This window comes from Phaenicophaeus curvirostris, chromosome 16, assembly GCF_032191515.1.
Source record: "Phaenicophaeus curvirostris isolate KB17595 chromosome 16, BPBGC_Pcur_1.0, whole genome shotgun sequence".
Taxonomy (NCBI): Eukaryota; Metazoa; Chordata; class Aves; order Cuculiformes; family Cuculidae; genus Phaenicophaeus; species Phaenicophaeus curvirostris.
In genome coordinates, this window is record NC_091407.1 from 10690239 (window position 1) to 10717537 (window position 27299).

Below are 27299 nucleotides of genomic sequence, written 5' to 3' on the forward strand. Positions count from 1 at the left end.
TTACCGAAAGACAGCTTTTTACTGAAAATGTCTTGGCAGTCTTAAATTGAAATCAAATGCTGGCACTGTGTTATTCCAATTTGTCATGGGTTTTGGAAGCAGCTTGTGGAAGAAAGGTCAGGAAGTCAACATAGGTCTCTCCCCAGATCTCTGGAAATGTGACTTAGTGGAATTAGACTTTGTTTGTATGACTTTTAGATGAAGAAAAATGTTTTCTTTGGAACCAAAACAGTAGTCCTATGTCTAAGCTTTTCATGTCTGAAGTGAATAAAGAACTGAAATTTATCTTTATGACATGGACCAGGATTAAAACCTGTACATTATAAAGTTAGTTTAAAGTGAACATACAAGCTACTGTATTTAACACTGCTGATTTTCAAGTAATGGGACCTTTATTCCTTCTTGAACTCTGGATCAAGTCTCAGTGGAACGTGTTTACATGCTATTTAGCTCTTAAAATACCATTTTCCAAAAACTTTCTACTAAGTCCAAGGTAACAATGTGATGAATAGTGTATGTGCAAACAAAAATAATCTGAAAAAAGGAGAAAAGATCCTCCTTCCTCAGCAGAGGACAGGCTGGGTAGGTAATATAGAGCCTGGTTTGAATCAAGATGACGCTGCAAGATTAGTACTGCATAAAAATTAGAAAGGCTTCTGTGTTCACTTCAGCTCAATATTTAATGAATCTTATTTCCAGCATCACATTTTAGAAAATAAAAATGGTTGCTGGTAATTCAATACACATCCAAAACTACCTCAAGGCAGTAGTTTCTGAAAAATATTTGTTTTGGCTGGTAGGAAACTGATACTGCTGTGTAAGTTAAGGGGCGATGTGGCAGTGGTGTTTTCTAATGTGACATCTACTATAGGTAGCTACTTCACTTAACAGAAAAGAGTGGGTCGGCTCTGAATTGATCTTTCAGCCCTGCAGATGCAAATAAATTATTTAACAAAGCTATTCAGCTTCAACTGAAATATTTAGTTTTTTTAATGAAGTAACCCTAAAGTTACTGCTGTGTTCTCTAAAGCTGGTTTCAGCACAGCTGTAATACTGCATTAGTTGTTGTGCTCTCTTACAGGCTGCAGACCTTTTCATGACTCTTGTCTTTGAGCTTAGACGTCTTTCTCTTGGGGCGTTAAAAGCGCTATGGCAAAGATCTTCGTTTAAATGCAGAGACAACTGGTAAGGCCTCTAATAATTGCATTCAAATATATAAAGGAAAGAAGTGTTTTGTAAAAATTTAAAATAGATGAATGATTTAAATCAATGTTGGGTTTATATTTGTAGCACTTTAAATGAAGAATGTGTAATGCGGACCTTATGTATGTGGCAGAAGGATGATATTCTCTCCTTACTGAATGAAAGATGGGTACAAGATAGACTTTCCTGTCCCGTGCCTAATCCTGCATCCAGGCTTCCCATTGCAGGAACGGTGTGAACAGGAAATTTGAGTTGTGGCTTGGATGGAAATCAGTGCTGCTGGTTTCAAGCATCTACTGCCATTTGTTATGAAGAAGCTTACCTGGATTTGTGCCTCCAGTGAGGGAGGGGAGACAAATGTTAGGCTTGGAGTGTGGGCCTGGTGGAGCAACATCTTTCAGCCGCAGCCTCATCACGGGGTGGTTTACACCGATCATTGAACTGCAGCTTTAGAGATCAAGGGTTCCACTCCTTTGCAGTCAGGAATAGTTCTGATCCAATGTTTTGAGACATTCAGAGATACTAATCCAATATTATTAAAAGCAATACATTTTTTTTGCTGCTTCTGAAATCAACATTCCAAAAAGTATAAACAAACTCTCAAGTTTTTTAGTTGGTTACAGTACAAAATGTAATCAGCCTGTTTGAAGTTAATCTAACGCCAGATTTAATGTTTGCAACAATATATTAAACTTCACTTTGTGCAAAAGTGGCAAATTTTGTTTTGGCATAGGTTTATTTAGCCCTTTTGACAAATAGTCTTGCTAATATTATTAGATTTTAGAAGGCAATCCAAACTACTCTGCCTCTTCCTATATTAACTTTAGAGTAATTTTAATCAGGACAAGGTTATTAACTTAGGAGCTAAAAGGAATCCCATACAAATTGCCTTTTTACTCTGACACAAGTGCTTTTACCCAGCTTAGTTTAACTGCTTCGTAGTAAATGTAAAAGTGTCCATCCACCAATATGGGAGGACAATACAAAGTATTTGCAGAGGGATTCTTAAGAGCTGAAATGCATCTTGTCTGTTATGCTGGTGTAATCTTTCCACTTAGACAAGGTCTAAAAAAGCACAGGAAGTAAAAGCCAATCAATTCAGTTAGTTTTAATATTTTCATTTTTTATTGGTGAAATTAAAAAGAAAACCCACCTTAATAAAAAACTCAGTGCTATAAGGTGCCTCAGTCTTTAGAAGTCAAACTTGGGATATATTCTGGCTACATTTTCAGAGAAAGCAAATGAGTATTTTCTTAAGAACCTGGTTGCATAGAGTTCTTTAGACACTAATAGACTTCATCACATCTTGGCTGAGGCATATTTCTGTAAATTCACTAAACCAAAGGATAATATTGATTTCTATGGAATCTGACATTTGCTAAGCTGGTGGACTTCTATTTACTGGGAAAGAAACCCACCCTCAATGTGTTTGTTGTCTTCAGTATTCTGGTCATTTCAGATTTCCTGTACTTTTCTCTTGTGTTACAGGCAGCCCCTGATAGATGCTCTCCCATCTTGTGCTACAGAGGCATGTGTTGTCCTAATGACAGAAATTATATCTTCTGGAGAACTTGAGGAAGACAAAGTAGAATATTTTTTCTGGTCATTTGCGTTCCTTCCTAAACCCACCTCAGGCATGATCGAGTCTCTTCTTGTGAGTGGATGACGTTTTTTCTTTTTTAAATTTATCATCAATCTAGCTGGCTCATACTTTTTACATTTTAAAGTAACAGTCTTTTTATCACACCTTTATGCAAATCTCTCTCCAGATAATTTGTGTGGTAAAACTACAGGCTATTTTGATCTTGATTCTAAAAGAGGATACAGTCTTGTTTAGCCACTGGAGCTTGATTTGCTTGATTTTTACTATTTTGAGGGTCCTGGGAAATAGTTTATATTTGTTCTCGCACTCCTTCCTAAGCACACAGGGTATGATTTCTTCTGAAGAAAACTGAGGCCATGTTGGCATTAATTTATCCCATGTATTTCTATGTAAAGGTGAAAGAATTTTCATCTATATCCCTGCAGGTTTGTCCTTTTTTGTTGGCTTGTTGGGGTTTTTTGAATGTATACTTGCTGAGATTGAGTTTTAGCATGTTAATTTTTCGGATACATTTGTTTTCTATGTTACAGTAATCATGAGAATGACTTTTCTGAAACACTCAGTCCTCCTTATGCTTGTTTGCAGCCTTTGCTGAAGTCACCAGGAGCAAGCCAGAGCTGCTTCTTGGGAGTAACTGCTCTCTTACATAGATTTTGTTCAGCTGCTGCCTCTTGTGATCATGTACCTGCCGTGCAGGATGTGATTAGCACTCTTAGGAAATTTCTGGGAGGAAACTGTACAGTGCAAGATTCGGAACAGTTCAACAAGGTATCAGTCATACAAAAGCATATGATATAATGCTTTGCTTTTCTATTCACTTTATGGTCTGGAACTTGTCTGCTGACAAATATTTATTTTAAATTGGTTATTGTGTCCAGAACTCTGTGTTGACTCACTGAGAAGTCAGAACGTATGTGATCAAAAGGGACAAAATATCAAAGTTCTTGAAAAACTTCTACTGGACATCAAATTCATGACTTCTGCTTTTCCATTGCAATGGAGGTTTTTAAAAATGCTTTTGTTTTCTGCCAGATCTAAGCCAGATTTTACATACAAGCTACACGACGTTAGAATAGCCGTCCATATTCATGTGAGTCTTGTCCTCACACTAAAGCCAAGGTGTAGCCAGTACAGTAGGAGCTGCAGTAAACCCCCCAGATCAATGATAATTTTAAACAGAGGATTTTGCACAGAAGTGTTAATGCAGTGAAATTTCATGTGTGGTTGACAAAGCATGGATAACTTTTTATTCTATCTTGCTTTGTATTTACAGATGCAACTGGTGTTAAAAGCCATTGGAAATGCAGGACTGGCAGCAACTTCTCTAGCTCCTGTTTTGAGCTTGTGTGCTTCCCTGAAAAGTAATCCAATCGAAATTCGCCTAGCTGCTATCCAGGCCTTCAGGCGCATTCCCTGTTCTGTCAGGGTAGGTGATTTATTGCCAGCAGGTGACTGATGGCTTCCTGGTGCTGTCCCAGAGTTTTGGCTTTTGGGGGTAGTGATTAAATATGCAAGCAAAGAAGGAATAAGTGTAAATATGTCTTCCAGCAGAGCTTCTCTGCTATTGGAGAGGTTGGTAGGATCACCCTGATGAACGGTCGTATCTATGCTTTGCTATAGTTGAGGTAGCACATCCAGTGGCTGAGGTCATGTTTATGCCTTCTTAAAAGTTACTTCAGTTGGGTAGCTTATGTCCGTGTGGATTATGGCTGAAAACCCACAGTACTTGATTTTTCCTTTATTATTTTTGGTTATCTTTTTTTTCTTTTTCTCTTAGAATGATGTATTAGTTCAGCTGTATGAAGCAACCAGTGAAGATGTAGAAATAAGGATTGCTGCTTATTATATAGCAATGAAATGTCCACGTGAAGAGTTATTTAAACAAGTACAAAAGGCTTTGCTGAAGGAAACATCCAGTCAAGGTTAGCCAAGCAACTACTGAAGTCTTACACATTCCTAAATGATACTTCAATGTAACTTTTACTTTACAGGTGTAATGGTACCAATCTATGTGAATTTTTACTTAATGCTTCATAGGTCATTTTTAAAAGAATGTTTGTGTGATCACCACATTTTGTATTGGAAGTCTGATAGTGCAATTTTAACAATAGCCTGTAGTCACTCTTCAGAAAATGAGTTCCCTCTACTGGCAAGATTTTGTTAGTTGAATGCTCTTGAGAAGGAAATGCACTTCTTTGATGCTTAGTGCATTAGAAATACAAATGGATAACTGGAAAACACATTTTGTTAAGCTGAGAAAGAAGCAAGTGGCAGAAAAAAATATTGCAAACTGCAGATATAAAGTAAACTATTTCTTAATTACCATTTTTAATGCTTTTAAATTCCACGTTTACTATTAATTTACTTGATGTAATCCAAATATTTATTACAAGGACTCACTACAATGTTCTTTCTTTGGTACTGCCCTTCTGCAGTTATTTTACATCGAATTTTTGTATTAGTATTGATCACAGTATTTTAAAGATAGCATTAGACAGAAACTAAGGGGATTTGAACTGCAAAGAACAGCCTGTTGATTTTCATTTAGATGATTTAAGATGCCTAGGAACTTTAAGGCTTCCTGCAGTTAGCATCAAGGCTAGTGGCAGGCGCTTCATTACTGTGCCAGAAGCAATTTTTCAGGTCAACTGAAAGTCCTCTAAGGATCACAGTTTGAGCACTGAGAACCTAATATCAAACAAATGGCATTGAGAAACTGTTTATAATATGGGGAAAAAGCAAAATGCAGAGACCGGGACATGTTGTGTTAGGAATATTGTGAAAAAGATTTTCGGAGAGGTGTTAATTCTGTCTCCAAATGTATAATAGCCAGCTAACAGCGTAGCAGTTATTTGGAGAAAAGGTTAGCATAAATATAATGTCTTAATTACTGATAATTTGTTCTGATTTAGACTTCCTGCATCTTTAGCTCCATGAACAATTATTGTCTGATCTGAACCAGATTAGTGATATGAGAGGCTAAACTGAGAACTGATGCCAAGCAGAAAACCTTCTATCATATGTTTAAAAATACTTGTTTTATTGAAGTAGCTTATCTGAAGGAGATGCTTTTGTGCTGGTATAAAATGCAACCATAGGTTCTATAGAAGTACAGAATCCTATCAGCTCTTTATAACCAAAGCACACGGATGTTTAACCTAATCCCATGTTTTGGGTGAAAGAGGGATTTTTATCTGAATAGTTTTACCACATCCAACAAAGCATACCTCTACACTAATCCTTTGCCTTTAAATCTGTCAAGAAGCAGCCAACATGAAAGGGGTAACCATGAGGTTGGTTGCAGGTAGATGAAAGCAGGCTCTGTCTGCACTTTGGTGTGTCTGGATCCTAGCCAGCTCTGAACTTGAAGCCGTGTATCCATTTTATCAGGATGTTATGTCCCAACCCGTGTATCCTGCAGCAGTTACGAGTTCAAGCTCAGCACTGTATTCCTGATGATGTAGCTTGGGGTTTGGAGGGGACTTGTTCTCCTCTGTTTAAAGTAAAGGTAGAAATTACATCAGCCTGCAAAATACTGTCAAGGCGTGCCCTCAGGGACTCTCCTTGCTCCATGTGGAAAAAATAAATTGTCTGATTTATGAAAGAGCTCTACAACTCCATCCAAAATGTTGTATGTTTTAAGCAATGTAATGCATTACTCATTAATTTTGTTCCTTTCTTTGTCTTTGATTGGTGTGACGCCTAAATATTTTATATAATAGACTTTTGAATAACAAGTGCTTTTGTAGGCATAGAGCAGATTTTAGTTTTTAGTTTTTAGTTGCCATGTTCAGAAAAAGCAGTATAAAAAACAAAGTTCTGTTGTAAAAATGTGGTTGTGTCAGTATTCAGTGCCTCTGCACTGCAGCCTAGTACCTTTCCTCTTCAGGAGGAAAAAACCCCTCCATTTATGAACCAGACTCCAGAACACATGGAATACGTTTGCCCCCTACAAGGCAGTGTATACAGGGCCAAACCATGAATCAGCACAGTGCAATGCAGAAATATTAATTCTGAATGACAACTACTAAGCTGTATGTGCTTTTGGGGGAGTTTTTGGAAGAGCTTTTGGAACTGATGCACATAGCACAGTATAGAAACATTCTTTGTATTAGAGTGATTTGTTTGCTGTATATAAAGAAACTTTATTGCCAGATTTTTCATACAAGTACACCAATATTTCCAGTGTTCATGTACGGTATCTGACTAATAGACTTCTCTGTATTTAAAGTTGCTCGCCTTCAGAAGGCTTTACTTATTCCTGCTTAGAGTTTTAAACTGTTATTTTAAGATTTTCATGTGTTTGCTGTCTATTCCAGACTTAAATTTATTTTTTATGTTTCAGTACAGTGGGTCAGTGATTTTCAAGAACAGAACAAGTGCTACTGCCAAAGTCGGTGTTTAAAACCATCTTTTAAATAATTCTGTTGCATCTCTTCATTGAAGAAAGGACAGATATAGTCCAATATTATATGAGCTGCACAGCGTGCCTCTAACATCTGTGTTCACAGTTGTATAATTTTTTTTTTCATCATTCCTTTGAATCTGGTGTAGGGGATCCTTTGCAAACAGTAAATAAGTAGGTTAACCTTACCTTCGTGCCTGCTAGGTTAACTGAGAAGTATAGATAAAACAAGGGAGTGAATGCCCCCTCACTTGCCGTGGAAAGAATAAGGCAGTATTTAATTAAGTTGCCCATGGTAATGATAGGTGTGTCAGATTGATTTTAGTGGTACTGAAAATGAATTAATTCTGTTGTGTTCGCGGGAATGGTTTAGGGTTAATTTTGGTACAAATAAATAGAAGGCTCCCTGTATCAGTTTCTAAAACTGTTTTAATTTTTCTCATATTTCTAAATGCTTTTCTTTGCTTATTTAAGTGGGTTCCTTTGTTTGGAGTCATCTCTCTCAGCTCCTGGAGACAGATGATCCGTTGAAGGAGCACCTTCGAGATTCTATTCCTGATGAAATCCTTAGCAGAGATTTTGATCGAGAGACGTGGAAGTACTCCTCATATTACGATGTCACATTCCACTTGGGTATGTGGAGTTTTAAGTATTATGGCTTTGTAGCATATAGATTATTAAAATCCTGCCTGGCTTTTCTGATCCTTTACATCTTGCTGCAGGGGATTTTATTTTACATGATTTAATAGGATCCAGATATGCAAATGTAGGCATGATTCTGCTCTGACCTTAATTGGAGTATATCAAATGTAATTCCAGCAAGCTAGATACTGTGCAACTTTGCCTTTTGTGGGAGAGGAGGATAAGAACTGATGAACTTCTTAGTGTATTTCTGTGAATGTCAGCTTTTGATCCCTTTCTTAGTCAGATAATAGGCTTTCAGTAGTGTCCATTAAAGTCTTTGCTATACTAAAATGTTAAATACTTTCACCTGTTGACTTAATAAGTTGTTAATCAATAGAGTTGCCATTCGCAAAGAATGATGTGTGAAGTATATGACAACAGCTGATCTCCAAATGACAGAGATCTGATATTTTCTGTTGCAGGTGGTGCAGGAGCAAATATGGAAGCATCAGTGGTCTTTTCTCCTGCATCTTTTCTACCACGATCAGTCATGACAAATTTGACTGTTCACCTTATGGGGCAGGCTATAAATCTACTGGAGGCAAGTTTTTTTTTTTTTTTTTAATCTCTCTCCTCAAGGGACATTTTGTGTATTGAAGTAAAAAGAAATATTTTCTATTTTCCCATTACAGTTCCTTTAGCAAGGTATGCTTTTCTCTGCTACAGCAAAGTTGACTCAGACTAGTGACTCCTTTGTGTAATGTTCTTAGTCAAAATAAACCCACCTTTGCTCTGTAGGTGCCATAAACTAGACAAGTGAGTTATATTCAGCTCATGTTGTTGATTGAAATGGAAGATAAAAGTCAGTGCTTTCTGAAACACTGGTCTGTCTCCTGTTTAGGATAGTAAGTTTCCTTTGGTTGACTTATAGTGCAAAATGGCTTGGGTACATCATTCCTTCAATGCAGGACATGAGTCATGTATATGTAACTGAAGCCACTGTTTTAGTCCCATTAAGCATCAGTGCTTGGAATATTTAAATTACCTGCCTGCAACTTCATCGTCTTTAATTGTGCTTCTACTATGCCTCCATAAGAAAGCTGTGTTTTGCATACGGACTCTTTATTGCAGTCAAAAATGTGTATATGAAAGAACGAATTTAATGTATACATCAGATCTCAAGTTCAAACTTGCAAGGGAACAAAATATTTTTTTCAGCGTCATATACCCTGGATTTATATGTGTTAGTAGTACTATTTTAGTTGTATTAGTCAAACTTTCAAACACCTTCTTATTCCAGATGCATTTAAAGGGTGTGTTATTGTTTTCCAACCAAAATACTGTTTGTAAGATGCTAAAATAGCAGTAGCTCGGATTGTCCCACCATGGCATAATGAATCAATAACCAAATAAAGAATTTTTATTTGTACTGAGCTTTGCATAAGAAACTAAAGAATTCTTACTGGAAAGATGTAATACTGAAGTATCTAGTATTGTGTGATGCATGCAGTAGGATACTAAACTTTGTAAACCATTGTGATCTCGTGTGGAAAATCTTTCTTTATACAAAAAACCTGAAGATTGCCAGTTGATGTATTTTCTTAATTTCTGCCTATAAAACTGGAGGTGGATTATGCATCTCTTTGTCAGGCTTTTCAACACTAAATGCTTTCCCCTAGGTTGGTGTACGAGTAGAGAATGCTGAAGATCTCATGCAGAAGATTTTTGGGCAGAAGTCTGCTGCTTTCAGTGACTATTTTTTTTCAAACACTAATGAAAGAAATCACAAGTCAGAAAACCCAGTGGAAACAACAGGAAAAGTCAAGCAGAGGAAGCTGACTACAAAGCGATACAGCCCTGCTGATCATCTTGTGACCAAGTCTAGCAAGCCAAAGTTGAGAAAAGCTAATCAGAATTGTCCTGGTAGAAAGTACAGTAAGATGAGTCAATTAGTCAAAAAGGTAACTGACTCTGTAGATCTTGGAAAAATTAATTACATCCCCCCGGTTAAAATTAGGGCCCCATCTAGTGTAGAACAACTGCTGTGACTCCTTTGCATGAAGCATATGTAACTTGTTCCACTCAGCTTGCTGAGAACTTAACAGCTGCATAAAAAAGCAATGGAGAGCCAGATCTTCAGTTTTTTATATTGTTTTATTGTCTCAAAACAATGACTCTCAGCAAAGGGAATATGTTGCCTGTGTTTTGGGCTTCCTCTCATTGTTTTGAGCTCTGACCCTCTTTATACTGATGTCTTTTTGTCTACTGACTTCTGCAGCCGTGTAAACAGCTGCTTGATGTTAACTTCCTGAGTCACACTGTTTGCGATCTGACTTCCCAGTTTGATGTTACAGTGACCCTTTGTGAATTTCTCCACATTTGGAGAGCTGAGTTCTATATGTGTAACAGGAAGTCTGCGGGAATTGACTGCAGTTGTTGTATTATCTGTAAAACTTGGGGGCCATGATTTATTTAGTTTGTCTTAGACCATCTCTTTTCTTGGGACTTATTTTCTTAGAATTTCTTCTTATGATGTAAGCTCATGTTCATGTTGTGTTGCTGTTGTATTGATTCACAAGGAGGAAAAATATAAAATCTTTACTTCTTAGCAATTTATGGGTGTCATGACTGCTAAATAATGTTCTATTAATTGAGATTTTATTTTTTAAAACTTGATCTGTTTGTGGGCATGTATTGCAAATACTGCTTCTTTTGCCCAGTCATCTTAGGACTAGACATTACCTGTGTTCACAGTGAGAATCAGCTTGCGTGGTGTGGAGCTGAAGTTTAGCTGGAAAGAATGGGTACTAATACAGGGTCTTAAATGATCTTGAGATATTTATGGAAGGGAGCATAATGTCTGTTTACTAATGACATAGCCAGCACTGAGGAATTGTTTATTGTGAGTTTGAAAAGAAATTAGTATAAATATCATTCTCTTCCTGATATGTTTTGTTATCACGTCAGTTCACTGAGAGAACGGTGAGAAAGGAGGCGCTGAAATGTGAGCTAAGCATGAAGATCTTTGGAAATGAACTTAGCTTCTTGAATTGTGAAGATTTAAGAAAACAAATGAAATATTATTCTTTAAACCTAGCTGAGTTGGCTGTCAAACTCCTAAAGGTAAAAGGAACCTTTTCTCCTATTTGAAAGTAAATGCTTTGAAAACCTGCTTTCTTACAGCTATTTAAAAGATACAAAATATTACTTACTGTTTCTCTGTATTGAACTCTAAAAGACACCAGCATGTATTTGGTTGAAACAGCATTTGATACTTTAGGCAAGTTCTAGTGTCTGATGGTTCTTATCTCTTGCTTTCCTCATTCAGATCCGTCCGTGCTTAAATGAAAAACAATACTTTCTTTTGCTGGGGTAGGACTAGTACCTAAATCATACCCTGGCCAGTTGCAGGCTTAGGCTGCTTTCTACTTTATTACCCAAATCTGCTCAGCTAAGAACACTTTCACATCAGACAAATGCAGTGGATAGTTTTATCTGGAAACATTCATGAATGCTGACTTTATTATGCAAAATAAATTTCCATTTTTTATTTGTTTCTTTTTTTCCACCATAGGGGCAAGAGGTCCAGTTTAATAAAAGGCTGAGTTTGGCCACTGAAGAGCTGCAGTTTCCAGCTATTTCAGGCGTTCCTGTTCAGCTGGCAGTCAATGCCTCAGCAGCAGTCAACATAAAAATCAAAGGGAATGCAGATTTCAAACAGCAGTCAAATTTCTTTCTAAATGGTTATATCAAGCCAAGGTAATAACTGCTGCAAATGTGGCACTTCAACTGTTGACAAGTACTAATTCCTGATGTGAAAGTTTTTAGTGGAAGTCCATTGTGATTAATTAAGAGATTCCTGAAGAACTCAAGCCTTATATTGCTGACTAATTACTGTGCTGTGAGGACAGCACTGGTTTCCTATCCAGCCTGTTCGATTTTGAGCTCTATTGCTATGCTTTTCCAGTACTGTTTTAAGCTGAACATTCCTCTGTATCTCTAAATCAAATTCTTAAACACTTGCATGCAGGTGATCTTCTGAATGCTTTACCTGTTACATGGAATGGCATTTCTGATTTTTCTGAGGATCAGGTGTGCAGATACAGGTTATGTATCTACAGACCAATGGATGATTTAGCCCTGTGTTTCCTTACCTGTACATTCGCTAAACTTCATGAAGTGCTGTATAGACAGATAAGCTCACACCATGACCCTCCTACTCATTTTCCCTTTCCTGCTATTTCATGCTGAAGTCTGGGTTCAAATCTCTCACTTAGGAGATATAGTAAAACTATACTTTAATTCATGTTAAAAGTGTATGCCTGTGTACATTTAATTTTTTTTCATTTATTTCCTGAAACAAGATAGTCATCATGATGTCAATGTTAGAATATGCTGTGTTACAGCATCAAGCACTGTATTTATTGGAAAGGATGAGCAGCCTATGGTTTAAATTAAGTGCTTTAAAAAGAAAGTGCTATTTGTAGAAGAATACATATTTGAATCTTTCAACAGTGCATTTGTCCAGCTTTCTGTCCAAATGGGAATTGTGGGATCTCTGGGAAAAGCTGGCCTAAGCTGGTTAACAGGAATGAGGACATCTACAAGTCTTGATGGGGGAATCCAGGTAAAAAAAGGACAAGAGCTGAAAGTTTTCTTGAACGCTCCAGAAGAATCTATGGAGATAATTAATTTCGGGTAAGATTAAGCAAGGACATCCTCCTAAAATAATAGTCATCGTAACTTTCTTGAATAAGAACTTAACTGGCTGGCTCAATAATAGAGCAAAAATGTATTTTGTCAGAAAACAAACTGTTGACTCATAGCCAAAATCTACCATTCAGGGGAAAAGGAAGGGGACATTATTCTGTGGATTTTACATTGTTTTACCATGAAAACATACATTCAAAACAAAGCCTTGTGATAAAAGATGTAAATTAATATTTCATACTCTCCTGTTTTTTCCTAGTGAATGTCAGTGCTGTTTTTCGAATGTCATTGTCGAAGGAATCTAGTTCAGGGCATTAAAGTGGTGGTAGCATTGCTTCTACAGATGGTATTTAGCAAAACTGGGTACTGAGTAGTATTTAGCAAAACACTGGAGTAACTTGGAATATAATATTAATCAAGTGTTCTGATCCTGTACTCGGCACTGGTGAGACCGCACCTCAAATACTGTGTACTATAGAATTTGCAGTTCAGAAAAGACCTAAAAGACTCTGGACTTTGCATTTAAACCATCCATTGTCTTAGGACTCTGGGAAACCTGCTGATGTAATTCTGTTTCTGTCATCTGGGATGGATGACAGACCAGAACGAAAGTAAAAATAATTACAAGTGTGTATTGTGCATTATTTGAAAAGAAGACTGACTGTAGGGTCTGTTAGTGCATTAACTCTCTTGTTCTCACCAAGTACAGAGACCTTGACTCTTGTACAAGCAGGTTAGTGAAGTTCTGGAAGAACTTCAAGACTGGAATGAAACTGATGCCCATACATAGCCTAAGAGGGAAAACATATGTCTAGAGGTCAGAAAGTGAGTGGAGCTGGAATAAGCTGATCATACCAAATTGCTCAGAACATAGAAATGTGATACTGACTGTGAAGAACTGCAGAAGAATCTCAAGATAGTGGCAGATTAAACATGAAAAATGGATGAAAATCAATGCTAATTAGTAGAAATGTAGGCTGGCCTTAACAGAACTTAATCTTTCCCGTTTTACTCATCTGGGAGAAGACGGCGTATAACTGAGAATTTTGTTTGTGTACTTCTGTAACTTTAGCATAGTTGTTTTTAAGTGACCCTTTGACATTCTTGGTTTTAGCTCTAAACTCTACTTCACAATGGTGGATGAGACAGAAGGTATAGATATTTTCCAAGACAACATAGAAACCAGATCTTGCACTAGGGAGGAAGGTGAGTCTAGCTGTTGTGTTTGTCTTAGAAAGCTTGATCGTTCTGAAATATCCATGACATTATTTTATTCAGTAGGATTTCTTTTTTACTTGCTTTTTCTAAAAGGTCTTCAACGAAAGATTAATTTGCATGGGTTTTTTTGTTGTTGTAACTGAATGTTCAACTGTTTTCTTCCACCAGTGGCTGAGATTATTGGCTGGCGGCTGTGTTCTGAAATGGCATATCCTGACTCAGCCAGCGGTTTGGTTTTCCCCTTTACTGGACCTTTGAGAATGGCTGTCACATTAAGTAAGCAAGACAGAGGCCTGCAGCAGTACGTTCTGGAAGCTGCATATAACTATATTCCTCAGGTATCATTATAGCATGCTTTACTTTGCTTTAGTTTTAGTTTATTATGCTGATGAAAGAATGGTATATCTCCGTACTGTAAATTCAACTTAACTGGCTTTTGAGGGCTACATTATTATTATTTCCATTTCCATTATAGTGAGAAAATATGTTGAAAACAAATTACCGATTCTGATAGTAGGTACATACTATTTCCATACACAAAACAGTGCACATAAATCATAGAATCATTTGGTTAAATAAGACTGATAGAGCTGGGAGCAGAGACCAGGATTTTTGACTTGATGCCCAGTACTAAAACAACCTGGCCTCACTTCAATGACTTGTTTCTCTTTGTGACAAAACTTCTCAAACTCCAAAGCATTAATTTACATTAAACACTTTGTATAAAAGCAGCAGTTAGGCATTTCAAACAGCTGGCAGTTATTTTAATATGTTTGTTTGGACAAGCCTGGGGAAGGAGTGGTTTTCACTTTCTGCAGGGGAAGGTAAGAATTAATGGCTTTTTCTAGATGTTTAACATGGGCAAAGGCTGGAAGAGGCTAACACTCCCTTGATTTTGTTTTTCTGACTTTCTCTAAAAAAAAACAGGAAAGGCATTCTCTGTGGGAGAATCTGATATCTGTAGGCAGGGCGAGGCTGAAACTATCCACTAGGGCACCCACTGCAGGGTCATGAGACTTTATAGCACATCCACTGCTGACACCAGAGTGTAAGGGCTTACGGCAGCTCTGCCAAATACTAATCGCTTAGGCCTGAGCTATAGAGCTTAAAAACTGGAAGTGTGGTCTGTTTTTTCATAAAATTTGGCAGGATTCATCATAATTTAAGGAGGATGTCAGTATGCTTTGAAATTCAAGATGTTCAGACAGCATTTCCCAAGACAAGCTCTGGACAGGAAATGGATAATACAGCCTGTGAAAAATAGAAATTTCTTGCTGAAAATCTTGAAAATCAGATAGATAAAAAATTATTGTAGTGGTGAAGATGGCTATGACTGTGTGATGTGACTCAGTGTGATAAATTGATGTAAATGCTGTGCCAGTTGCAAATGTGGTTATCATTTCCTTCTTTCAGGAGAATGCGTGGATCCCAAGTGAAGCTGTCCTTCACTTCTTCATTGGGACTCCAAAGTCAGACTTGAAAAGAGATGTTGGTATTGACCTAAATTTTAGCATGCCACAGAAGAAATTCAGAATCCGATTTATACAACCTAAGAAAAAAATCGAGATCCATGGTAGGTTTTTCAAGTAAGAACCAGTTCAGCAGTTAATGTCAGTTAGGAGACCTTAATTAGAATCAACATATACCAATATATATCAGTCAATAATATAATGCTAAAACTACGTTGTTGTGTGATAGCCGTTCACGTAACAGCTGTTCCCAGTGTTTTTGCATCTTGGTTAAGACTCTTTTGCACAGTCAGAGGTTCAGTATCTCATTCACAAACTCACGTTAGAGAGGAAAGCTGCTACTGGTATAGATGAAGTTAAGCCTTAAGAAACGAAGAGGATTGTTCTATAATCTCTTACATATGCTGAACTGGCCATACTGTTTCTGAATTTTAGTTTGCCATATTCTGGTAGTTATGATATGAAATTACTTGTAGCAATTAAGTACCTGCTATGATATTGCTGCGCATTACAAAAAAAAACCCAAATATTTTGCTCACAGTGTAACACAGAAAACAAAATCAAGAAACACAATGATGAAATGTAAACTGAAAAATATATGGTAATAATGCAGACAACATATTTCAGCTTCTTTGACATGCTGGTCAAGTGATGTTTTGGTTTATGTATTCAGCCGTACCAGATGTTTAGAATTTGTCCCTCCAGATTTTCTTTTTTTTGTCCTGGTTATTTTCAAATGGATTTACCTGCACAGTGCACACAAAGCTTATGAAATGTCCCCACAGCCCAACAGTGCCTACAGGTTTTAGCACACGTCTAGTAGAAGTGTATAAATCACTTTCAGAACTAAGCTGGTTTGTTGGAGACAGCTTTGTTGCCTTTCCTCAGTGTGTATTCTCAGCATATCCTTTCTAAATGAGATATGTATTCTGAGAACGCTTCAGTGCCTTTGCAAGCCGTGTTCCTGTTTTCCTTTGCTCTGATATTTGTTGTGGTTTTATTCTTTAAATATATTGTTCACAACAATGGCACCTATCCCTTTGAGTACAGTTTCATGAAACATCACTGAATGGTGTATGTCCAGAAATAGTGAAATGTTTTATTTTTTCCAAGGGAGAATCGAGTTTTCTAAAAATTCACGAATTGGACACCTGGAGCTGATAGTAGATGACAGAGATGTATACTACATTAAGGTATGTTTTCAGATCATGGGGTCTCATTCTGGAGTAAATACTAAAATAAAACACAGAAAAGAAGGGGAATGAAAACCACACTTAGTTTTGTGAGCAATCCATCAGAGAAATTACAGTTCTCTCTTCATTAGGCATTTTGAGATAGACTTAGTGCTAAATAGCTGTGTTTTAAGAACTCTTAAAGCTTTACTTCTGCAAGTAATCTACAGCAATTTTTCCACATTCAGATGTACTCAAAACCTTTGGGTTGCTTCCAGTGTTAAGTCAGTAGAGAGGATCACATTGACTCCTGCGGACTATGGCTCCTTAAGTGCATATGGAGTCACATAGTTTTTCTGACCTGTATATGTGTAAAGACTCTGAGTAAGCCCAGCCTAATTCAACATGCCATGCAACAGTACAAACTGATTAAGTTTTGAGAAAGCAAGAGTAAAGACTGGTTTTGGTTTTTGTTTGTTTGTTTATTCTAGGGAATGACAGATTTGCAGATGCTGAGTGGAGAGCAGAGATACATGACCCAACTGGAGGTAAAGCTGATAAAGCAAAGCAGTCCTGTCATTCTGTCAGGAAACATCACTAAACAACTTGGCAAGAAGATAGCTTTTTCAGTATCCCTGAATAATTTATTGAAGGATGCTGCATTTCTTTCAGGTTAGAGGACAATAAGTATTTGCCATATAAATGTTAGTTCTGGAGCCTTTATATATTAGGGTTGCCTGATTTTGGACACGTATTTCTAAACTCTCTTTCAAATCAGTAGTACTGCTTTCTAAATTGGTTATTGTTGATAAATTAGTCCTAACGCGTATTTCAAAATAATAGGAATTATAAAATATGCTATATTTTAATTCTGTTTTTGATTACTGTTGAAGGTGGTAACATGAAAGGTATCCCTTAACAAAAAAACACTGAAACAATAACAGCTCTTAGAATATTTTCTGGTTTTCATTTTTGTTAGTACAAAACAGTATGAACATGTATATATAGCTAGGTTGTTTCTTAAGAGCTGTTCTAAAAAACTTGAAATCCTTTTTTTTTCCCTTACAAACGTACTAAGAGGAAAATACGAGAGAAAGTAAGGGCTTTACTAAAAGGTAAATTAATACAGAATTAGCAGCTTTGGCTGGTGGCATTTCACTAAATTGTAAGCGGTGTCTGCGAAATGTGGTCTACTGGCTGTACATGTAGTTGGAGAAAGAGACTGAACATCCTGCTGTGTCTTTTTGCTTACTACAGAAGGAGTACATCACGGGATTCCTCAGTTAGATGGAATGAGACTGAATGGATTTGTCTTTCACACTGTAGTATTGCCTCTACTGGCTGAAGTAACTGCATGTTCTACCACTGCGTAATCACTTCTCTTTTTTGTAGCATTTCTGGAGAAAAAGGTTGGTGATAAGCTGAGACAGTACTCATTGGAAGGGGAGACTTACCTTCCAGGGCTTCTTGGAGTTCATATCATCGGTCTTCTCCAGCAACATGAGGGCTTGTGGTCTCATGGTTTGAGGATAAAATATGGCCTCCTAGGTACTGTGAAAAAGAGGGAAAGTAAAAGCATTGTTTGTTTCATTTTTCTGCAAGTGTTTTGCCTGTATGATTAGGACGCTCTCTTAACAAGAAAGATTTTAGTTGATATTCAAACTGTGATCTGAGACCTAGGACAAGTTTCTCTTTTCACTTGGATGAACTCTTTGAGTCTGCATAAAAATAATTCATTTTTTTATTATGCTTTCACAACCATGTCCAACTTTTGATTAAATATCACTTATTCAATGAAAATTGCTCCTAATTAATTTGCATTCTCAGGTGTTTATACAAAATGAATGGTTGCATACATAGGCTTAAAAGTATGAGGGACTGTTTCTAGGAAACAGTTGTCTATGCTCTCCTGGCTGCAGTGTATGAACTGTATTAATTTTACTAGACAAAGCAGGTGAACCTCAGTACAATTATATCAAGATATCGAACACTTGTAGTAGCCCGTCATGGTAAGCATTATAGGTTGATTGTATATGTTTTCATAGATGTAAATCACTTATTTAGCAAATACAAACTTACTGTTCTTAGATGCAAGTTAATTAAATGCAAGTTTTCCTTTGGATTCACAGGATAAATCAACAAGTATGTATCTGTAAAAGTAGACAAATCTCACTTTAATGTTTTTGAGAAATAGAAACCTTGAAGCCAGCAGTAGATTTATACTATTAACATTTTGAAAGTTTACTTCTGATTTATCTGAATGGGTAACTTTGTGATTTAACTTGAACAGGAGAGGCAAAAAATCTTCATCATGAATGTAGTACGCGGCAAAAGATTAAAGAGGAGACAGGTGCACATGGCATGTACAAACTTGACATTGGGCATGAATTTCACTGTACACAGACTCCAGCCTATAATCACAAGGTAGAGACATGGACCAAAGCACTTGTGTACTTGTGTGCTGAGTACCCTTCTGTCACTCACGTCTTGAGGGGATGAAACAAAAACACAATACCCAAGATGTTATTTTTGGATCAGTCTTGTTCTTTTAATCGTGTTTCTCTTTGCTTTATACACTGAATTTACATCTTCTGTTGGAACATGATTTTTCTTTGGAAAAGTTCCGATTTACTTTTGCTTGCTACTTGGAAATATTTCCACAGGCAGTTAATAGCAGTGAATAAAGGAGAAAGCTTGGTTTGCCAGAAAAAGATGGATTTTTTTTGTTCTTTAGGTTCACCTGAATCATGAAGCAAGTGCATCTTGGCTTTCCTCCCAGATGGAAGTGAGCTATGGGAAACACTACGATGAAAAGAACAACAAGAAGAAATTGCTGATCAGCCAAGCATTTAAGAACAGCTCCAGTTCATCTCTAGTCAACTATTTCATGGAGGTAATCTTGTGGAATAGTAAGACCTTCACTTCAAATATCTCAGAGGCAAACTGAGAAATTTGGGGAAGAATTTATTTATTAGTACTTTTTTTTCTGTGCTATATATTAATAATAAAAGTCAGAAATCCAGACCTAAGATGTTTGAGTTAGGCAAGGTCTTAACCCAGGCACATAAAGGTCACTGACATTTAAAATGACCGAGAGACCAGAAGATGGATTTTTCAAGTACTGGAAAAGTTTGGGTGTAGTGTCGACTGAGTTTTTTTGCAGTGTTTGCACATATTAAATCTTCACAGAGATTTATGAAGGTTACTGTCATCCCACTATGTGAAAGGAGAGTGCAGATTATAACTCACATTATTACAGCATTTATATGGAAGTTCATATGCAATGCATTAGCAGAACTGTCTCAGATCAGACCTGTGGTTTTGGTTTGTTTGGGATTTTTTTTCCTTGTTATATATAGGTTTCTACCCTTGATCAGTAAAAAAATTTCCAATAATAAAGTATGACTAAAAACTTCAGTGAGGGTTTATGTCTTCTTTTGAAGCACACCCTATGGGCTACAAAAAGAAAGAAAATAATAATTTATATTGGTGTACCTTATTTTATTTATAGAAAGTTCTTACAGAAGCTACAGTAACTATTCCTGGAAATGTTTGTGGTGTTTGTTAGAAGCTGCAGGTTTTCTCTTATTGTCTTAGAATGGATAATACTTTTCTGAGGTGGGTTGTTATTATTGTATTTCCATAGGGAGTACCTGTAAGCATAGAATTTAACAGTGGTCCCAGCATAGACTGACCCAGAATTATGGACTTTTTTTTTTCCTAACAAAGTAGATGGTCTAAAAATTAGTTAAAATTTTCCTTCTTGAATGTCCAGTACATGTAACGAATGAGTATTAGAAAAATCACAATCTGTAATTGATCAGCTTGCATGAAAAGCTATAAAATGAATGGCAAACATGCAGAGCAGAGGCACAAGCTGTAACCTTCCTGCTGCTGTGTACATGTATGTTAGCTTAGACAGCCCTGAATATGGCATGCTGCTTTTATTTAAATTTGCTTCACTTGTTTTTCAGTTTACCATGCAAGTCCTGGAAAAGCAGGTGAATTATAGAACCCAGCTGCAGCACTCACACAGCTCCCAGGTTTATTTGCAGAGCAGCACCAACTTTGAGGTGCAGTATAATGACCACGTGCCGTTTGTGGTTGGGCTGCAGTGGAAAGATGCATCCAGAAATGGCCTGAAGAAGTGGGAAGGTGAAGCACCACAAACCATGTCTAGTCTGTGATTAGAAAAGCAGGCATTGGAAGTTGCTGTTGGGATTTTGTAAGGTAGTTTTGCATGGGTGTAACAAAATTATAGAAGTAAGTTGGAAGAGACAGACCCTGGAGGTTATCTAGACAAGCCTCCTGCCTTGGATCCTTGTTGATGCCAAACAACTGGCTTGCTACAGTTGACTCAGTGATGTTTTTCTCTTGATAAAGTGAAACAAACTAAGGTTCGATTAATTCTGAAGTTTTAAAAATTTGGAAATTACTTTCTGAGTGTTTGTCTTAAAATAATTGTGAGTTACTGAGGTGTATCAGTATGAGGGAACAGTGTAATCTGATAAATAACCAGCAAACTTTCAACAATTTACTAATGATATTTCAGCAACTTGTCAGATAGAAATACGCTGAGCTGTCTAGAAACTAGTTTCCAAAATAATGCGCGAATCTTGTTCAAAATGTGTGTCTTGCAGAGCTGAATTTCTGTGTTGGCATCTGTCAGAACAGCTTTGTTTAAGGCCATTATTGTAATTATGTGAATAATGGCTATGGACTTATAGTTCAAGTAAAGATTTCACATTTTATTGCAGACCATGCAGTAGAACTCTTTCCTGATGCCATTTAGGTACTGGAATTCATAAATTTCCATTTATTAGCAAACCTCCATATGTGTTACATTATGTGGTATGTTATGCTAGTGAAGGACATTCATTTCATTATATACAATACAGAAGTTTTGATGACTGGAAGAAAGTAGGTTTTGATAGTAGCATTTTGGCCTCGCTCCAAAAACCCAGCATCTTACCAACTTTGTTGTGGAGTTAGAATCCAGGCAGCTTGAAATCTCACTTCTCTGCGAGCTTTGATGTCTGTTCCTTCCAGGTGGTTTAAATGTAGACACCCCATGGGTCTATCTGTACATGGCTCACAAAGTACATCAGCCTCAACAATCTGCTTATTTGTTGACTATGGAACTGACAGCTGGGAAAGCTCTTTCCATTAAGAATCTCATAGCAGAACTATTCTATAAAGACCAAGGCAATGAAAAGGAAGGGAAAGTTCGCATTTACACACCAGCAACCACATACCTGCAGGTTAGTAACGTGATGCCTCCTGTAGCTTAGAGCTTTGTGATGGATACCAAACTGACACAAGACTGAAATTATGCTTGTTCAGCGTGTGCTGTGTGAAGTAGCTTGTTTGAGAAACTCATGTGCTGTGTGCTGGCTTATGAGAGAGCATCTTGAAATCACTACCTGTTTTCTGTACTTGAATGATGAGCTGTTCTTTCTATCTATAGGCTTCTCTTTGTCCTAACTCAGGCAGACTAATGTGTTCATTTTTATTTTTCAGGCATCCACATTTAATCATCTTGGGAGGGACGTTCTGCATAGCTATAGTGAAATGATATCTCTGTGGAATCAGCTTGTGAAGACTGAGATTCATTTGGAGAACAATGAACAAGCCAAACTCCTTTGCTTTAAGATAAAGAGTACAAAACAGGAACTTAACTTCACAGCAGACTATCAGAATTTGCCATTGGTAAGAAAGAAATACAAATGCAATTTCTTTGACTCAGCACTGTGTGTGCTGCCTTCCTGAGAGAAGTTACTGCTAGTTCTGAACTTAAACACTTCTAGGGCTGCTTCTATTTCTGTCTGTTCTGAAAACTTGCAAAGTAAAACTAAATTCAAAAAGAAAGCAAACAAAAACATGCATGATGTAGTTACGAGTACTTCTTACATATTTGAGAGGCCAGCTACAAACAGAAAATCAGGGGAGAGGACAACGAGAGACTACATGGCTAGAGAGAGAGCTGTAGATGTGATTACTTACATATTGGTGCAGATATATGGCAGATGTGGAAGGCTTTGTCCTCCAAAGAGATACTTTGAACAGTTAATTTGATCAGTTCCTTGGAGGATCCCTTAAAACAAAAAGTATTTTTTGGGTCAGAATATTCCCTGCTTTGAAAATCCCATCAGTTTTTGTACATAAATGTACTGGAACTGGAGCTAAACCTTGCTCATGTTGCAAATACTTTATGCTCAAGTGATGCTTTATAGGGCATTTGTCTTCTGCTGAAGTCAGTTTTCTACTAATGTCACTTTTAATCCTTTGTAAATGAAGATCAGGATTTAAACTGAAGCAGAAGGGCATTGATCTATAAAATGACAGTCTTGCTGCACCCTGTTAAACAATGTGGGTTCCATATTGACATTCCTGAATATGAATGCAGTGAATATGATGCAATTATCCTTTGCTTTTCTGGTCTCATCATTTATGAGCAGCCTAAGAAGAAAAACTTTTCTGTGAAGATCGTATGGAGAGATTATGAAAGTCTGCCTATCATACTACAGTTTGAAGGTCAGATAGAAGAGCTGAAGAAGAAGATGCTCTATCAAAAACGTGGAACCCTCCATTTCAGGTTCAGTAGTCTTATCATATTTCTATCTCAGAAGAATGTTTTGGCCTAAATTTATTGTGCATCTTGATGCTCTTGGGAACACTTCTGGGCTTTACGAAGTGGAAGTGTCACATACGCAGAGCCTGCGCTTCCTGCCATCTGACTGTCTGAACTTACTCAAGCTCACTGACTTCATGGGATGGTTATTTGCATCCGTTTAGCTTTTGCCCTTTATTAAAATGACAGTGAGTGAAGTTGTCAAAGGCAGCAGACCTTGTGTGCCATGGCAATGTGTTTGTTGACAACCCTATTGGTTGTATATCTTCCTTTCATTTAAACAGCAGGATCTATGGGATGTCCAAACTTTAAAGTGGTGAGAAGTTCTGAAATCCAGATCTGACCCTCTGTGCCATCCAGATGCCTTTTTTTCTAGTCCTTAGGATTAATGTATCTGTTCCAAAGCCAAAGGTATCCCTCTTAAAACACATAACAAATGGTCTTATTTAGATTTTGGAATGTTTCCATTTCCTGGTGAGAATGAGTGTGCTGCTTCTAGATATTGGCTGTCTCTGAAATTTCTCTCTTCATTACCCATTATCAAAACACAGCTTGAAGGCCTTGGTAAAAATGTATGCTCAGACTTGGGACATCTGGATTATCTCTGGGGGCATCTCAGCTTTCTTAAGGCATAGTAGGGTTAGCAGGAGTGCACAGGCTCCCTTAGGAGGCACTGTGCATCTTGGAGATAGCTAAAAAAAACATGAGATACCTTTTCAGTAATGGAAAAAATGGAAAAACGTAGAATGAAGAGCTGTACCAGATATCCTAACATGTATAAAGGCAATCCAGTGTCTGCTTATAAAAGCTAATGCATTTTTCTAAGACATCCAACTAAGTAAATGTGCAGAAATATTTAATGAAGTCCATGAAACGTTACACTGAAGTAGTAAACTGCTCTAAGAACTATGTAGTGGCTGAACATCTGTTGCATAGGATTCTTGGCATGCAGATATTGTTTCTACAGAAAGCATAAAACATGTTTGATAGGTGAGATTTTCAGATCTGCCATAAGCTTTTGGACACTGTCCCTATTTGAAATGCAGTCGTGGCCACGCAGGTATATAAAGTATGTTACATGTGCCAGAATTTTAGAGTATCACCCTGTTCCATGCTCTTCCAAGATTTGACTGAATCCCGGATGGAAGCTCTTTACCAGAAATTCTGGTAAATGTGTGTACTTCATTTGAAGTTGTAATTATGTAATTTCATAGAAGTCCTGGTCCAATGTGTTTTGCTTCTGCACATGACACCCTAACGGCATCTGCAACTGAAAATTTGGGAGTTAGATTGAACTCCGCATGATTTCTTTTTGTGTTTGTCTATTAAGATCCTTTATGCTTTGCTCATTTCTTGCTTTTTTCCAGGCATCCTTTTAAAGTGCCTATTCTGCAGAGCTTCCTTCTGCAGGAGACATTTACTGTTGACAAAAAGCAAAAGCAATATTCCTTGGAAACAAAAGTTTTGATAAATGGGGTGGAGGAAACAGTTCAAACTCTTACACTTGGTTACAAACCTGAAAAACCCTATGTGAGTTATACCAGAATTTCCTTTAATCTGGCATACCAAAAAAGCCAGCAAATGAGTAATTTACTGTGTGTATCTCACATTCCATGCGTTTCCTCTCAAACTTTTTTTAGATTTGTGCTGTCTTAACTCATCCTTATAACCAAAGATTGTTCCCGAAAGATGTTGAAATATGCATTTTAACTCAAAGTCATCAAAATGTGAGTAAATTTCCCATTAAATTCAGGTAGAAGGAGAGATTTGTTATCTATTTATTTCCAGTTTATTGTCTTTTCAGACTGAACTTGCTATAGGTCTTTAGTTCCTCACCATGTAAATGCTGCAACCAAAAAGTTCAGAGGGCAATGATGTGGTTGGTGCCTCTGTAATACAGTGTTTAGTAGAATAATATTTAATAACATGTCGTGTGGTAATTTATGATAATACTTACTATATTACTTAAAATATTATGCATGAATATTAATAATAATAAGTACTGGGAAAGAATGGATTCAGGGTTCTCACCCTTGTCTATGTGTATCTACTAATCTTTCTTACCAAATGCAGTGTTTTTTTCCTGCTTTGCTTTTGTTTCATTCTGAGCCACCACATAATCACTCGCAACTCTTTCATTTTTCACCTTATGTAGGAATGACAGGGTTAATACTTGATACAATTTTCTTGTTCATATTTTTAACACCTAGGTGAAGCAAGAACTTGAGACTACCTTGAAGGTCAATAAGGAAGATGTTCTCAGCTTTCTAGGGAGATATCAGGACAAATCCAGTGAGGCAGATTTTAGACATCTCTTACACATGGATGTTACACATTCATTCCAGGTATTGGTAGTTCTCATTTATATTATAGCATTTTATTTTTTATATCTCAGTGGCTGTTTTAACTATATTGATTTTAGAACTGCAGTTAATTTTATACTTGGTAACTTCCTAGTTTGATAGAGTCCTGGCCCTGACAAAGACTCTAGGTGTCTCAACAGATCAAATCATAATCTGTATCACTGATGTCTTGTAAGAAACACACTGACTTTTCATTTTCATACATTTTTAATGCATTTATTTTCCAGTGTGTTTGGGTGGAATCGGTAGAAATTTTTTACACGCACATGCTTATACACGTCCTCCGTTTCATGCTAAAAGTTCAGACATCAAATCACATGAGGAGACTGATAGGAATGCAGTGATTATGTTTACATTTTACTTTGTCTAATAGCTTGAGTTTCCACAAGCAATGAGCCTAAGTGGGGAGCTGTTTTCCAGGCAGGCTAAACTGGAATACTTTGACTATGATGTGAGTGTAAAAGCCATCATCAACAACAACATGTCTTCACAGGTCAGTTCCCTGATTTTTACAGTCTCATTGCTTTTGCAGTGGCTTTTGCAGTTCATTCACTCAGGCCTGTGTTGAGTTTCTTGCTTGTTGCATGCACTAGGAATACGTGTCAACCTGGGAGCTGTTTAACTTTGTGCTCTGAATTGATTTGCAACTACTTTCAGTTGTGGGAACACAAATGTATGTGTGTGGTACAAAGCTGGTCAGCTCATATGGAATTCAAAGAATGTGGTGGAGAGGTGTAAATTGTTGGGGAAACAGTTAACTTTTTATGGTTAGGGTTTGTTCTGGCTAGGTGGATACATGCAGTTGGAATATGTGGCTTGTTTTTTGGCTGAAATTCAAAAATCTCTGAAAGTCAAGTTAAATTATACTTAAAATTCTAAGTAGTTCAGAATTTTTTGTTGAAAGCTCTAGCATGGTGACGGGCTTTCCTCCTCTGCTCCCCACCCTTTTATCTGAGGTCTAACTTGTTGTCTGCGGTCTTATTCCTCAAACTGATATCTCAGTATCCTGTATCATGATTTGAGTTCCTTAATGTCCTACTCTTTTTCTCTACGTGTAGGCCCAGGCGGCCCTGAAGAGTTACGGTGAGAACAATTTCAATGGCTCTCTTTATCTTCATTCCAATGGAAGGGACGTGCTGATGCTGGAGGTTGATATGAACAATGAAAAGAGGAAGACAGCCCGAGCTGTCGAATTGAGGGCTTTCCTCCATCAGACAATCCTGACAAAGCCAGAATCAATACAGTTCCAGCTCATGGGCAAAATATTTCCATCAAGGTAGAGAAATCAGGATCTTGGTTGATAGAAGAGCTGAAGAGTGTCCTGTGATGCATATTTAAATGTAACTACTTCTATAGAACTGCAGCAGAAGCCGCTGAGCCAGTGTATTTTCATGCATTATCCCTGTTATTGACAAGCTTTTGCTCTTTGTGTTTCATATGTTGGTGTAAGTCATTTTGATGTGTCCTAATTGCTTTCCAAGGAGTAGGGTTAACTTGAATGAACAGCTGGTACTGTGGAGTCTCCAGACTTGGAGATACTCCAGACCTGACTACAGGTCCTGAGCACTCTGCTGTCATTGATTCTGCTTTCGGTGAAAGGGGGGTTGTTTTGACAATCATGAATTAAGCATAATAATAAAATCTTATTAGCAATTTTTATCTCTGTCTTTTTAGACTTTTGATATCTTCTGAGATGAAGCTAAATGAAAATAGACTTCATGTGGATTTCATGGGGGCCAGGGAGGAGAAAGTTGGTTTTGTTTTGTCCCTAAATGGAAGAGTCCAACACACATTTGCTGGATTGGAGGCCATACCTCACCTTCTTTCTCTCAATGGATTACTGAAGTGCAAAAACAACATTCATGATGGTACTTCTTTACTTTGTGTTTGTCTGCTAAGTC

At 37.2% G+C, this 27299-nt stretch overlaps 1 protein-coding gene across 1 annotated transcript in view; it reads left to right on the forward strand.

The window, feature by feature from the left end:
- The window catches only part of LOC138727648 (uncharacterized), a 79208-nt gene that overhangs the window by 15144 nt on the left and 36765 nt on the right, over positions 1-27299 (forward strand). Inside the window, exons 9-37 of the mRNA XM_069870312.1 lie at positions 1082-1185; positions 2692-2857; positions 3392-3574; positions 4080-4232; positions 4584-4728; positions 7686-7844; positions 8318-8436; positions 9515-9796; positions 10803-10958; positions 11410-11594; positions 12351-12533; positions 13660-13751; positions 13932-14101; positions 15177-15336; positions 16346-16425; positions 16896-17076; positions 17797-17952; positions 18695-18828; positions 19139-19297; positions 20379-20559; positions 21454-21665; positions 21925-22113; positions 22863-22999; positions 24403-24565; positions 24676-24762; positions 25246-25380; positions 25772-25891; positions 26457-26674; positions 27073-27266. Coding sequence (XP_069726413.1) covers positions 1082-1185; positions 2692-2857; positions 3392-3574; positions 4080-4232; positions 4584-4728; positions 7686-7844; positions 8318-8436; positions 9515-9796; positions 10803-10958; positions 11410-11594; positions 12351-12533; positions 13660-13751; positions 13932-14101; positions 15177-15336; positions 16346-16425; positions 16896-17076; positions 17797-17952; positions 18695-18828; positions 19139-19297; positions 20379-20559; positions 21454-21665; positions 21925-22113; positions 22863-22999; positions 24403-24565; positions 24676-24762; positions 25246-25380; positions 25772-25891; positions 26457-26674; positions 27073-27266 — 4603 coding nt within the window. The remainder of the gene's footprint in view (positions 1-1081; positions 1186-2691; positions 2858-3391; positions 3575-4079; positions 4233-4583; positions 4729-7685; positions 7845-8317; positions 8437-9514; positions 9797-10802; positions 10959-11409; positions 11595-12350; positions 12534-13659; positions 13752-13931; positions 14102-15176; positions 15337-16345; positions 16426-16895; positions 17077-17796; positions 17953-18694; positions 18829-19138; positions 19298-20378; positions 20560-21453; positions 21666-21924; positions 22114-22862; positions 23000-24402; positions 24566-24675; positions 24763-25245; positions 25381-25771; positions 25892-26456; positions 26675-27072; positions 27267-27299) is intronic.